The sequence below is a fragment of the Morus notabilis genome, unplaced genomic scaffold (genome assembly GCF_000414095.1).
Source record: "Morus notabilis unplaced genomic scaffold, ASM41409v2 Scaffold148, whole genome shotgun sequence".
NCBI classification, from domain to species: Eukaryota; Viridiplantae; Streptophyta; class Magnoliopsida; order Rosales; family Moraceae; genus Morus; species Morus notabilis.
This window is the reverse complement of record NW_010362321.1, coordinates 152,074-167,419: the sequence shown is the minus strand read 5'-3', so window position 1 is coordinate 167,419 and position 15,346 is coordinate 152,074. Positions and strand designations below refer to the sequence as shown.

The window sequence follows — 15,346 nt, the reverse complement described above, 5'->3', positions numbered from 1 at the left end:
TTTTTATTAGGGGTAGGGATATACCACTTATACTATTGTACCAATATCTCTCTCTCTCTATATATATATATATATAAGAATGTTGGTATTAGAGCCTTTTTATTAGGGGTAGGGATATACCACTTATACTATTGTACCAATATATCTATCCTGACTTTGATATCAAATTACTAGTAATATTATCTGAAAAACACTTTTCATAGTAATGTTACTAGAAAGACATTATAATATATATACATATATAATTTCTTTTTAGTAATACTACTATGAAAAGTTTGAATAAAATTGAACTAGTTCGTGTAGTTTTGTATACTCTCAAAACCAATACAAGCGGGTTGTCTTCAATGTTTTCAGTAGTCTATGATCTCTTTTAGGGACATTAATGTTGAAATGTCATATTAAATATACAATATCTATGTTATGTATTCAGTTCTAAGAAAATGGCGTGTCCTGCACCAGTTAAACCCACAAGTCATAACCTCCGAAAAGTACAGTAAATTGCGGTTTCTTTATAACCCAATTTCTTTTGTTCAATCGTCAAGTAATTAACCCAAAATTTTAAAAAACAAAATATCTTCATCAATGTGATATGCATATATAGCTAAAAGTTTTTTGCAATTAAAAGTGCAGAATGCTAATATTCAGAAAGGGAACCTTTACGTATATATACTGTTTTTTCTCTACTCATAAGAATTATTATTTAATTGATTAGATAAATTTTTTAACGGTCTGATTTATAAATGTTCACGCTCACATTTAAAATTTATAGTATGCGGTACCTAATCATGAATCGGTCTGCTTTATAACGGTCTGATTAGACAAATTTTTTAACGGTCTGATTTATAAATGTTCACGTTCACGTTTAAAATGTATTCCTAATCATAAATCGAACCGTTAAAAAAATAATCAATTGTTAAAATAGTAGTTCCTACTGATTATGACTAAAAAGTACAGTTCTTGCCATACAAATTCCCTAATCCAAATAATCATAACAAAAATTAGTGATGATACGTAGAAAAATGCTCACGTGTCGGTGCTAGAGTTATGAGATTGGCATAGCTTGTTCCACCTGACATTGTTATATGTAGAGAATAAAAACTAAAGTGCAATTAGACGTTATTAATTTGTCTGAACATGGTCTCAAGTCATGAGCAGTCGAAAAGAGACCAAATGAATTTTGAATCTTTTATTGCATTTTCGTTCAATTGTTGATAAAATGTTTGTGCTAGCTAGTGTTTAAGCAGTCATAAAGTAATTTTCAAGTCACATAATTTTAGTTGTACACAAATATTTGCCATTTTAATTTAGCCATTCATACTAGTACAAATTAATAATTAACGTCAAAGTATCTATATATGATCAAAATTATCATAAACAAATTATAACTTTAGAAAGAAATATTTACACCGAACTATGACAAAATAATTACGTAACTTTACCCCTGTACGTAGGTGATTATAAGGAGTTTCATCTTAGAAAGATGCACAGACAACTGTTATTTTCTTTTTAAGAGAAAACAAAGAAAATAAATAAATAAACAAATAGAAGGACAGTAAGCTTTTGGGAAGTTTACGGCCTAAAACTTGCTCTAGTTTATTTATTTATTTCTAAGGGAAAATATACGTATAAAGCTTCATGAATAAAATTGAGTAAAGTTGAATAAAATAAGAACTTAAAAGAACGTGAACTTGAATAAAATTATAACTTGAGTTTAAACTTTTTTTGAGTTTTATTATAAAAGAACAACCCCTAAAAATTCAAGTTTTTCCACTTTTTCGACTCTCAAAGAATTAAGCATCACATAATTAAAGGGAGCCAGATAAATCATTCCAATGAAAGTTAAAGCAGAGAACAGAAGCTAGCAGTAAAATATCAAATAAAAAAAAGTAAAACAAAAAATTTCCTACCTTTGAAGTTTGAATATGGCATTAACAATATCATTCAAAACTCATGTGATTTCAGCATCATCTGTTAATTCTATAATATAGTTAAGCAGAAAATGAATCCCAGATATCAAAGAAAAGCAACCTATTAACAACGAAACAGACGTGTTAATGATGAGTCGTCACGTTCATAATAAGTGCAAGTCAATTTTGGACTTGTATTGTCTTTTTTTCTGGTTTAAAGACTATAAATATTGAATCCCACATTGTTAATTTTTATTACTAAATGTGTACTTTTATTTTTTAAACAGTCTTTTGCTCTGGGGACCGTATTTTTACCGTAAAATTAATTTTTTAACAGTCAAATCTATTACCGTAACAGTTCTATGTGATACATTATAAATTTTTAATAAAAATTTACACAAATCTAACCGTTAATTTTCATTAGAATTTGTAAATGGGAATCTCAACCACAAATCTGTTTCCAGAATTAGCCGACAGAAAAAAGAAAAAAAAACAGCGAGAGAGAGAGAGTAAAATAAAATTATGGGCATATTCGGAAAGCAATAAAGCTAGCAGTAAAATATCAAATAAAACAAAAAAAGTAAAACAAAAAATTTCCCACCTTTGATTTTTTTTATTATTATTTTTATCAAGAGAAGTGCACAGAAAATTAAAGGGATCCAGAAATCTGATAGGGATTTGTAGGTCAAAGAGTGCCGTCCAATGCTCCATACGTCCTAAAACAAAAAAAGTAAAACAAAAAATTTCCCACCTTTGAAGTTTGAATATGGCATTAACAATATCATTCAAAACTCATGTGATTTCAGCATCATCTGTTAATTCTATAATATAGTTTAAGCAGAAAATGAATCCCAGATATCAAAGAAAAGCAACCTATTAACAACGAAACAGACGTGTTCATGAACTCTCCAGTCCAAACCTACTACGAATGGTAATCCTTCTATCTATGTGCATCATCTTTGCCGAAAATCCAAAAGAACCAGACATGTTAGTGTTTCATTCTATCAAAAATCGCGCCAAGGCCTACGAGGAGACAATGTCGACGTACTTGGTTATTCATCGGGTTCGAGCCAACCAGCTCTATCCTAATTTGTATAAAAAGTTAGTGCTATCATAACCAACAAGTTGGCTACTAAATATTTGCCATCATCAAGTGGCAGGCTAGTTAATTTATCTGTTATACGCGGCAGAAAAACCATTAAATTAAGTTCTTGTTTTATTTTAAGTACATAAACCTATGATCTTGACACATGCATGCATGAACATTTACGTAAGAAATAACACTTCTTCTTTTGCGCCTTCAGAAACTGCACAATTTGGCCTGCCTGATCCGGCGAAAGAAAACCATGGTGACAGTTTCAGTGAGAGTTATGTGGGACCTGGAGTCGCAACTAAGCCCGATCGTGCTTACCGTTTTGCGGGACCCGAAACCAACCCCGATCGTGCTCGTATGAGAATGTTAAAGTATAAAATTATTGTTGGCCCATCTCTTAAGAACTTAAGTTTTCTGATGGATTAGTAAACTAACATGATATCAGAGCTGGAGGTCCTGAGTTCAAACTCTTGTAATTACACTCTTTATCCTCATTTAAATTATCATCATGTGTTGGATCTTTAATATATCTCGGGCTTAAATATTCACGTGTTGAGTTTTCTAATTAATTTACCCGATATCTCGGGCTTAAATATTCACGTGTTGAGCTTTCTAATTAATTTACCCGCATGATTGCCTATTGTCCAACCCACACGTGAGGGGGAGTGTTAAAATATAAAAATTATTGTTGACCCACCTCCTAATAGCTTAAGTTTTTGGGGTAGATCGATAAACTAACAAGTACTGCTGACATGCCCGGTCCTGTCGGAAAAGGAAACTGAAACTGAAACCTCTTTGGCTTGCTACTTATATGTCTTTCTAGTAATAGTACTATGAAAAGTTTGTGAATAAAATTTTACTGGTTCGAGTAGTTTTATAAACTCTCAAAACCAATACAAGCGGGTTTTGTCTTCATTGTTTTCAGTAATCTATGATCTCTTTTAAGGACATTAATGTTGAAATTTGATATTGAACTATATTTAATCTCTAGCTATGTTATATACTCAGTTCTTTTATCCTTGAATTCCGACCATTAATACATATGTATCCCTTCCAAAGTACACAATTACGTTTCAAAAAAAAAAATACAAAATTACAAAGGAGTTACTTGCAAACGATAGTAATTGTTTATTTATTATTTAATTATTTATTTAAGCCAAAAGAAAAAAAAAAATAGAGAGTAAGGGGGAACAACTAATGTCATATTAAATAGCCACACTCAATTGTTAAAATAAAGAAAAAAAGGAAAATGGCATGTCCTGCACCATCTAAACCCCACTAGTCATAACCTCGAAGAATAGAGTAAATCCGTGGTTTCCTTATAACCCAAATTATTTAGTGTAATTGTCATAAATAATTAACGAAAAATTTTAAAATACAAAAGATCCTCATCAATGTGATATACATATATAGCTAAATGTTTATTTGCAATCAAAAGTGCTAATACTCAGACAGGAACCTTTACGGTATATATTATAGAAGTTGTCTTTCTCTCTACTGATAAAGAATTATTATTTTAGTCGTTAAATAAATTTCTCAACAGTTTGATCTGTGATAAAGTTTTTAACGGTCTGATATATGGATATTCACGTTTAAAATTTATAGTATGCGACATGGAATTGCTCCTAATCATATCGAACCGTTGAGAAAATAATCAATAGCTACAAATAGCAATTCCTACCGATTGTGACAAAAAACAGTTCATACTAGTTATGAGAAAAATTTCCTACAAAAAACAACAGTTATGACAAAAAACAATTCCTACAAATTTCCTTGATCCAACTAGTTATGACAAAAATCAGTGACGATACGTAGAAAGATGCACACGTGCTAGAGTTCTGAGACTGGCATAGCTTATTCCAATCCGACCTTGTTATGTAGAGAATAAAAATTAAAGTGCAATTAAACGTTATTTGTATTAACATGGTCTCATGTCATGAGTAGTCCAAATGAGACCAAATGAATTTTTTTTTTATTAAATTTTTGTTTAGCTGTTGATAAATTGTTTTTGCTAGCGTGTGTGGTCTCATGTCATGAGTAGTCCAAATGAGACCAAATGAATTTTTTTTTTTATTAAATTTTTGTTTAGCTGTTGATAAATTGTTTTTGCTAGCGTGTCGGCAGTCATAAAGTAATTTTCAAGTTAACAACATAATTTTAGTTGTACGCAACTATTTGCCATGCACTTTAATTTAACCATTCATACAGATTAAGAATTATCAAAGTATTTATTAACAAAATTATCATTAACAAATTATAAATTTAGAAAGAAATTTTTACATTGAACAAGGAAAAAATTACACAATTTTACCCTAAAAATTGATCTAGTTTATTTATATTTAAGGGAAAATACGTATAAATTAAAGCTTTCATATTTAGATGTTAAAAGATTCAAGTTTTCCCACATTTTGAGTTTCAAAGAATTAATTATCAAATAAAGGGAATGGAAAGCCAGATAAAACCCGCCAATGAAAGTTAAAGCATAAGAATAGTGCTCTGAAACTAGCTAGTGAAGGCAATTAGCACTACGAGACTTGTGGCGTCAATTTCGGCTAGTTGAGGGCTTGCGGTTTTTACTTGGCTTGGGATGGCTTGCTATTTGGAATTGTGTTTATTTAATTCTTTCTTAGACGTCCTAATTCTGATTAGTGAATTTATAAAGGTTCACCAGAATTGAGATTACAAATTTTTTTACTATGATAAAGAAGAGTACAAGACGAAATCACACACCTATCAACTCTCTGTATTTTTTTTCTCTACTTCTTTAATAACGCTCTAAAAAACGGCGCCCCCTTTTTATAAAATAAAAATTAGGGCAACTGAATTTTACAAGTTATAAGAAATCTTTAAACTACCCCTAATAGAATTTTACGAGGTCGATCCACGTAATCTTCTACGTAAGACAATAAATTATCAGGAAAATAAATTAGGCTCCATAACTTAACATTTTTAATGTTTGTAATCTTTTATTTTCTTTTTCTTGTAGAAGGATTCAACCAAGCTTGTATAATCACACACATATGGCCAATGAATAGTGGTGAAAATACAAAGGAATATACAGTATATGATCATGAAGTCGGAATGTTGATTAATCATGCAAAATTGAAGCCCAATACTCCTTACCTCTCAGGAAAAGATTGACCCTTTGAATTATAAATTTAAGAATATTGCATCCCCATCTCTCACTTGGCAAACTATATATCTTCTTGATTGTCTAACATTTTATTCACTTCCAGATTGTACTGGGAGCTATCAAAGGAAGCTTGCTCAAAGGCTTTTCTCCTTCTTAGTCTGACGACATTCGTTGTTTTGTTGATCTCCTCCGAGGTCTCAGCGAATGATTTTGCTGAGAATACTGGTGAGTTTTTATGTTAATTTGTTTATGAAATTTTAGTCATCAAGTGAATGATAGTTAATTTATTATTTTGACATAATGTAACAACCCACACTTCTGTTTGGTATGGTATTTTTTACTTTAGGTTTGAGCTCGCACCTTAAGTGATATTCTTTCTTATAAATCAGGACCTATATATCATCATCATCATTAGACGATTTGAGACTGCACCACTTACTATTTTTTAAATCTCATAATTAGTAATGAACTTGCCTTAAATAACTGCCCACTATTACAATTCAAAATTAAAAAGAAGAAAATAAAATGAAGAATGTAACACAAAGTTTTATGGTTCGACAATGTGTCTATATATTTAGGGATTAGCAGAAGGGGGAAAATTTACTAGAAGTACATATATACTTGATAGTACATATGTACTTGACACATGCACAATTATGAAAGGATTAACACTTCTAATACTACAGATCGTACTGCAGAAACTGGCAAAGTGGAGAAAGCTAACTATGGTGACAGTTTCAGTGGCCGTTATATGGGACGGACAATATTGGCCATTCGCACGCATGCCAAGACTGGTCGTAAGAACTAATTTTGTAAAGGGTAGTAAACTTGAGTCGCATATCGATTAAATACAACAATAATCGTTTACTTATAAAGACATTAAGTCACTCTACTTAATAGGTTATAAAGACATTAAGTCACTCTACTTAATAGGTTAATCTTTTAAGATAAAAGTTAATGTCTTTAAAAAGTTCAGATTCCATCATGGCATCACAACCCAATAAGTCTAAATGAGCGGCTCGATCCATCCAATACAAGATTAGTCACTCTAAAAAGAGCACCATCATGCCACATATGTCAAGATCTTATTTAATTAAAAATACCACGTCAGTGTAGTACTTGAGGAAAGATTAAATATTCAAGATCGCGTCTAAACCCAATATGACATGTGAAACGAAGATAATGAGAAAGGCTAAGGGGTTGGAGAGCTTGATTATTCAGATTTTAATTATTGATTACATGTAATTGTTAATCAATTAATTATAATTATTATCCATAACAACACGCTACTCTGAAATTATTCCTTGATAATTTCGAAATAGATGGATTAGGGCGCCAAGTTTAGCTGTGCGAGCATGTTCTTTTTCATAACTCGAGTTGAGAACTTAAGTAAGTGTCTGTGTTTCTCAAAATTTTTGAGAAGGGTCTAGTGTGCAAACAAGCTTGCCTCACATATGCTTTTTTAAAAATGCCGTTGAACAATGGTGGTCGCATAAGCTAGATTGCTTATCTCGGTTGGTAGACAAAGACGATATGCATGTCTCTCCTTCTCCCTTATCACCATCAGAATCGTTGAAGTTTCTCAAGATGGGTCTTTTCGGTTTTTCGAGGCAGTTTTTAGTTCTTTCTGGACTTTTTTCTTTCATTTCTCGTATACACTTTTTTTTATAGGTTTTTTCTTGCGGGATTTTCTAATCAGGTTTCTAAGGAGGTATATTATAGGAGTTGTTTTTCAACGGAATAGTTTTGGTTTAACCTTTCAGTATTAGTTTCTGCTAGTAATGAGGTCCTTTTATTGTTTGATTGTTTCTCTTCATTTGAACGTCTTTTGTATTGTTTTTCTTCTTTTTTTTTTTTAAATAAATTGAATTTGGGGAGGGGATTGGAATTCTTTAGCTTTAATTAATGTCCGTTGGTTCTTTTCTCTATTAATAAAAAAAAAGTAGCAATATGAGTCTTTAATCTGATCTCGAAATTGGTCCTCGGCCTGGCACCAATCTTAAACAAAAACGACAAGAAGATTACCAAATGTGTATTTTTTTTTTTAAAAAAAAAAGCATTAAGAACTTTCTTTTCTTTTATTTTCTTTCCTTTTTTTTTTCCTGGATAAAAAACACTACAAAACAACACACCCTTTTTCCTTTTGTTTTTTTTTCAAGAAAAAGTGCACAGAAAATTAGAGGATCCACAAGCCAAAACCTGATAGGGAGTGTAGGTCGAAGACTGCCGCTGGCCAATAATCCACATCTCCCATCCCATGAAAAGCTTTAACTCTTTAGACCCAAAAAAAAAAAAAAAAACAGACCTCTTAAAGGGAGTAAAGAGTCGAGACTTGTTTGTTGGAGAAGGATTCAACCAAACTTGAATAATTACGTACATATTGCCGATGAATAGGGGGGGTAAAAAATATAAAAGAACATATTTATGTCCCGTTCATTTTATCGATTCAAGTTTAGAATTTATATTTTACTACAGTTTAAAACTCTCAAAAATAATTACATCTAATTTTTTTACTACATTAAAAAGTTTTCACATAATATCACATTTCAACTCGAATTAGCAAACTATACGGGCCCTTACATAGTTGGAATGTTGAATAAAAACTTCGGCCAATAATCCTTACCTCTGAAATATCGTCTGTTTGAATTATAAAGAATTCAATTTTCTTTGTCTCAGTGTTCTATAAATAGGGAGAGTCACAATAGGTCCAATCATCTTTCACTTGGCAAACTATCTTCTTTACTGGTCTTACATATCATTCCAATATTGTCTTCTTTGCTGAGTTTTCTTATAGGGAAAAAAATGGCTTACTCAAAGCCCTTTCTCCTTTTTGCTCTTGCATTTGCTGTTGCCCTGTGGATCTCTTCCGAGGTCTCAGCGGATAGGATTGCTGAGATGAAGAATTATGTCGTGTGTTGTCAATTTCTTTTTCTTAACTTCTTGTACTTTTTCTTTTTATTGAATAATAGTGAGTGAAGAAACTCGGTTTAGGCGAGTGCTGGACTATTTGCCAATTTAGTTCGAACGTGTTAGTTTTCTTTGATTTCATCAGTTGCCCTCTATCGTCATTTACATGTTAGTACTATCATGACCATCAAATTGGCTACCAAAGTTTTTTCTATCAAGTAGCATGCTAGTTGATTTATTTGTAATATATATACTTGGTCAAAAAGATTAGAAAATTAATTTTAAGTTTAACCATTATTTTGTACAACTTTAATATTTATGTCATTACACAAAAATTTAATGTTATTACAAAAAATAACTTAAAGATTATGTTTCATAACCTACAGGTTATTAGTGATATAAGATAAATTTTAAAACAATGGTATAAATAAAATATTGTTACCTCCTCGATGGTTTTTTTCCCGAAAATTTCCTGATTAAAAACCATTTAAGTATTTTATTTCAATTACATATAAACCTACGATCTTAACACGTGCATGCATGAAAATTTACGTAAGAATTAAGACTTCTTGATCTGTTGCTTCAGAAACTGCACAAATTGGCCAGGCGGAGAAACATTTAGCTAACCATGGTGACATTTTCGGTAGCCGTTTTGCGGCACTAGGACAGTGGATTGGCAAGCATGCAACCGAGACCGGTCATGCCTGCCGGAAAACTGACATGCCCGGTCGTGTCGGTAAAGGAAACTGAAACTGGAATCTTTGTGGCCCTTACATGGGCTGCACTCTATATATGTCTTTCTAATATATACTACTAAGAAAAGTTTTTGTGAATAAAAGTGTATAAGTATTGGTTCGGGTAGTTTTATAAACTCTCAACCAATACAAGCGGGTTTGTCTTCAGTGTTTTATGTAGTCTGGATCTCTTTAGTGACATTATTGAAATGTGATATCGAACTATATTTAATATATCTTTACTATCTGTTCTTTTATCTTTGAACTCCTGCCATTTATTTCTTCCAAAGCGTCTAAAAGCTCAAAATCTGGGTTGAAAAGTAAGAGAATTCGGTATTCGTAATTGAGCCAAATCTCATATGGAATCAATTAACATGCTCTTTTACGTATATTGTTATATATGTGATTCAGTTTGTTCTCTTCAGTTTGCCTTTAGCAACTCCATTAATAATAATAATAATAATTACATATGTACAATTAAAAAATGTAAAGACTAAAGATCCTGGATCAAGGTACAATTTTCAAATAACACTTTTGTTGTAATTTTTGCTAAAAACAGATAAAAGAAGAGAGAATAATGGAGTCGCGTAGTTTTTCTGTTTGAATTTTTGCGAAAAAAAAAACAACATAATTACACTTAAACTCCCACTTTTTTGTCTAACTTTAAGAGAAATTACAATAGAAAGGCCTAAGTGGAACAAATTTATAATTTAGAGAGTAAATTCAGAGTTTTTAAAATTTAAAAGGTAAATTGAGAATGACTTTAAAATTCACTGATACTAATGAGATTAATTAAATATTTTAAGTTACATGACTTTTTAATTAATAAATAAAATATCATATTTAAATTAACATACTTTTTAGTAGATGTGACATGGAGAAATATGAAAAGGGACACAAGATCAATTGAATACAACAACAAGGCACGTAGTTGCTTGTGCATAAGGGTTCCATGGCTTGCTTATGCGCGTAGTTGAGATGTGAAATACTCGTGGACTGGACCCACCAAGTGGGGCTCACAATTTGTTTTACATCTGGACTCTAGATCACGCGCCAACCGCACAATCTCACTATTTTTTTGATAAAGTCAACCATGATGGCATACTCCTTTATAGTCTTTTCGTGCACACCGTTTCGCAACAACTGAGGGAAGAACAACCAATTCCCCGTAACAATCAAGAACCCCAATGCCAACCCCCCGGAGACCGCCCCGCTCAACCGCCATTTCTCACCGACTTCCCTCTTCACCGCCATCTCCACCGCCGTGCACACCCCTTGAAGCACAAAGAATATGGTCACCTCCCAAGTGGGCCGGGCCCGCGTGATGTAATAGTACATGGCATCGTGCATCAGGCCCGATACCGTAAAGGCCCATAAGACACCTGCTAAATGGGCCCACTTTGGGCCGAGTATCAGGCAGAATAAACTCCGCACCGGGTGGAAAGCTGTGGGCTTTAGGATGCTTGAGACTATGAGGTTCCACCTTCGGCCCCAAAAGTCTTGGAGTGAAGTTGTGAGGTATGGCTCGTTGAACTGCGGTTCGAGCTCGAAGCCCAAGAGGGTTTGGGCCGGAAGGGCTGCGAGGGCTAGTGTAATCTCTATGCCCAAATACATATGACAACAGTACAACAATAGAGTTGTGTAGGAGGGCAAATATGGTCTATACTCGTACGCTTTGACAATCAATGCCAGTAAAATTACCTTTATAGCCATCAAAACTGACCTGGGCACTCTGGAACCAGCCTTAGTAACACTAGTTTGTGGGTTCAACATGGGTTTTTCCCACTTTTGGTCAGACGGGTTTTTGGTAATTTCGTGATGTTAGGCTTTTCAAGTGTTGGGGTTGAGTTTTGGGCATGTGGGATTTTGTTAGTACTTTCTATGGTCATGGGATTTTCTACTTTTGGGGGTGATTTTGGAGGTGGGTTTTGTGTGATTTTGATGGGAAGACAAGCAATGGAGATGAAATGGAAGAGGTTTGTTGGGAGTGGAGAGAGAGGGGCTTGGTCAAAGGAGAAAAGGAGGAGCTTTGAGAGGCCGAGCCAGACTAGAAAGAAGGCTGTGGGACCACCAAGATGGAAGGTGTGGAGATCCAAGGGGAGAATAATGAAGATGTAAAGGATTGGAAGAAGAGAAATTAGCCTTCTCATTCCTTTTGGAATTCTTGCTGATATGTAGTAGCAATAACAAAGGCTTGTTATGGCTATAATCCATACCTTGATGAAGCTCCTGATTTCTTCATCCATTTGATCTCTCTCTGTTATCGACCCCCGCTTCCAAGGCTCCTCGGCCACGTCCTCACCGGTTCCTAGCTATGGTGACAGAAGGAAATGGCGCAAGACAAATACAAGGATAAGGAAATCTCAAGAAAGGTTGTAATCATTCATTATTCTTCTCCACGATTCTTACAAGCCTAAATAGACTAGGGACTCTCCACAGGAGAAGGACCCTGATACGGTTATAACCGTTTCTAGGAAAACGAGAAGGAAAACAGAAAATATCACACACACAGCCCTCCAACCACGATCCTGCATGAGGACAAAAGGAAATAATACAACACACTACCCAAAAGACTAAACCACCCCTGATACTAAGAGGCCCTTAACAATGCCTCCCCCACCAAAAAATCCTTGTCCTCAAGGAATGGAAAACCCGGAATAGTGGGCCTGCACCAAATCTTTGATCTCCCAGGTAGCCTCTGCACGGGTACTGCCCTTCCAGCGGACTAGCACTTCGTCCCTGTCAGCCATCACTCTAGTGGCCAGAATTTCTGCCGACTCTTGTGCTGAAGTGAGCTCCCATTGAGGTGGTTGGTCCGGATCTACAACTTGATTGCCCACCTTCTTCCTAAGCAATGAGACATGGAATACATTGTGGACCCTACTTCCCGGAGGTAATTCCAAGCGGTATGCCACGGTTCCAATCCTTTCCAGCACACGGTAGGGACCAAAATATCGAGGTGACAACTTATGGTTCCGGCGGTGTTGAACTGAGCGCTGCCGGTAGTCCTGCAGCCTGAGATATAGCCAATCTCCCACCTCAAACTCCCTGTCAGTGTGTTTCCTGTCATATACTTGTTTCATGCGGTTCTGGGCAGCCGCCAGGTTGGACCGCAACACGACAAGCACATGGTCCCGTGCCTGTAAAGTCTCATCCACCTCCATTTTCTTTGCCGTTCCTGGCACGTAGCTCAAAAGGTTAGGTGGTGTCCTCCCGTAGACTGCTTCAAACGGGGTGATCTTCGTGGCAGAGTGCCAGCTGGTGTTATAGCAGTATTCCGCCCAAGGTACCCACCGCACCCAATCCTTAGGCTTAGCCCCAGTGAGGCACCTCAAGTACATCTCAATGGTCCTATTAACTACTTCCGTCTGGCCATCACTCTGGGGGTGGTATGCGGAAGAAAAGTTAAAACTGGTTCCCTGGAGCCGAAACAGTTCTGTCCAGAAGTGGCTAGTGAAGGTGGGGTTTCGGTCACAGACAATGGATTTCGGCATGCCATGGAGACGAAAAACTTGCTCAAAGAATAGTTGAGCCACGGTTTCTGCCTTGTACGGATGAGCCATAGGTATGAAGTGGCCCTATTTGGATAATCTATCCACCACCACCAAGAGAACCGATTTCCTTTGAGACCGTGGAAGGCCCTCCACAAAATCCATGGAATGTCTGACCAAACATTGGTGGGAATGGGCAAAGGTTGTAATAACCCGCCTGGACACTGTTGGTCACTCTTGTTCCTTTGACAAACATCGCATTGCCGAATCCACTCCTTCACCCTCATCTTCATGTGCTTCCAATGAAAACAATCTTGGATACGCTTCACTGTTTTGTAGAAGCCCTCATGACCAAAGTCATGGTACTGTTTTAAGATAACCGGGACAAAGTCGGAGTCCTCCGGTAAAAAAAACCCTTCCCTTGTAAAAAAGAACTCCCTTCTTGACTTCCCAAGGTGCCCTCATTTCTCCCCGATCAACTCTTCCCTTCAACTCCTTGACCTCGGCATGGGTCTCATTGAGCTCCACGACTGAGTCCCACCAAGTCAGACTAGGAAGTGTTATTACACACACCGCTGCGGTCTCTCCCTTTCTGGACAGGCCATCAACCATGAGATTGTGTTTTCCCAGCTTGTATTCTATAGTGAAGTCATATCCCATAAGTTTTATAATCCATCGTTGCTGCATTTTCGTGGTGACTTGTTGTTCTAACAGGAATTTGAGGCTTTTATGGTCCGTTCGTACCTTGAACCGCCTGCCAAGTAGATAGGGCCTCCAGTGTTGTACGGCTAGAGCCAAACCCATTAGCTCCTTCTCATAGGCCGAGAGGAAAACATTTTTTCCCTTAAGGGCCGTGCTGAAGAAGGCGAGGGGCCACTCCTGCTGCATGAGGACAGCACCTACCTCATTCTTAGAAGCATCACACTCCACCACAAACTCCAAACCAAAATCGGGCAGGCCTAACACAGGCGACTCAGTCATGGCCTTCTTCAACTTCTCGAATGCCGTGTTGGCTTCGTCCCTCCAAACGTAAGCCCCCTTCTTAAGTAATTCCGTCAACGGCTTAGCTATTTGCCCGTAGCCAGCAATGAATCTGCGGTAATAGCCGGTTAGCCCCAAAAATCCCCGAAGTTTCCTCACATTCTTGGGCTGAGGCCACGCTGCCATAGCTTCTATCTTAGCAGGGTCGGCCTTCACTCCCCCTACACATATGACATGGCCTAGATAGTGAACCTCTTCCCTGGCCAGAGAGCATTTTTCCTTCTTGACAACCAGGTGGTTTTCCTCCAAAATTCTGAACACTCTCTCCAAGTGGTGCCAGTGCTCTTCCCTACTTGGGCTGTATACTAATATGTCATCAAAGAAAACTAAAACAAACTTCCTCAGTACCTCCTTGAATACCTCATTCATGAGGCTCTGAAATGATGAAGGGGCATTAGTTAGCCCGAATGGCATTACCTTGAACTCGTAATGGCCGTGGTGTGTCCGGAAAGCCGTTTTATGTACTTCCGACTCCGCCATTCGAATTTGATGGTATCCGGATCGCAAATCTAATTTAGTGAACACCCTAGCCCCGTTGAGTTCATCTAGTAATTCTTCTATTACTGGAATTGGGAACCTATCCTTCACGGTGATCTTGTTTAATCCTCTGTAGTCTACACAAAACCGCCAAGTTCCATCATGCTTCTTGACCAACAGCACCGGGGAAGAGTAAGGACTTCGGCTCACTTGAATGACTTGCTGTTTGAGCATGTCTTCCACCATTTTCTCAATCTCTTGTTTCTGGTAATGAGGGTATCGGTAAGGTCCCAGGCTCACGGGTCCACTCCCAGGGAGCAGGGGAATCCGGTGGTCTTGCTTCCTTTTAGGGGGTAATCCCCATAGTTCCCCAAACACCGTTGGGTATCTTTTAACCCACGGTTCCCAGTCCACTTCTCCTTGTTCAATTTTTTTCCTCTCCTCAGTTAGCCTAATCTGTAGTAACATTCCAGTTCCGGTATGTTTCTTTAAAGTTTTGCTCATCGTCCCCCCCCCCCCCCGTTTTGCCCCCGGGGGCCCCCACCCCCACACCGGGACCCCCC

The 15,346-nt window shown here is 36.5% G+C and overlaps 1 protein-coding gene across 1 annotated transcript; it reads right to left on the bottom strand.

Annotated features, from left to right (window-relative positions):
* Positions 1–10,815: 10,815 nt before the first annotated feature.
* On the bottom strand, positions 10,816–12,020 carry LOC21397175 (long-chain-alcohol O-fatty-acyltransferase). The gene is made up of 2 exons (XM_010101683.2): positions 11,689–12,020; positions 10,816–11,530 (listed from the first exon to the last, which is right to left on the bottom strand). Exons 1-2 carry the CDS (start codon positions 12,018–12,020, stop codon positions 10,816–10,818), a joined length of 1,047 nt encoding a protein of 348 aa, XP_010099985.2.
* Positions 12,021–15,346: the final 3,326 nt, after the last annotated feature.

Bases quoted from the DNA above. Each gene is read 5' to 3' on its own strand.
- LOC21397175 (XM_010101683.2), bottom strand. From the start codon at position 12,020: ATGGATGAAGAAATCAGGAGCTTCATCAAGGTATGGATTATAGCCATA. The intron at 11,531-11,688 runs ATCACCCCCAAA...GAACCCACAAAC, and splicing joins ACACAAAACCCACCTCCAAA to TAGTGTTACTAAGGCTGGTT.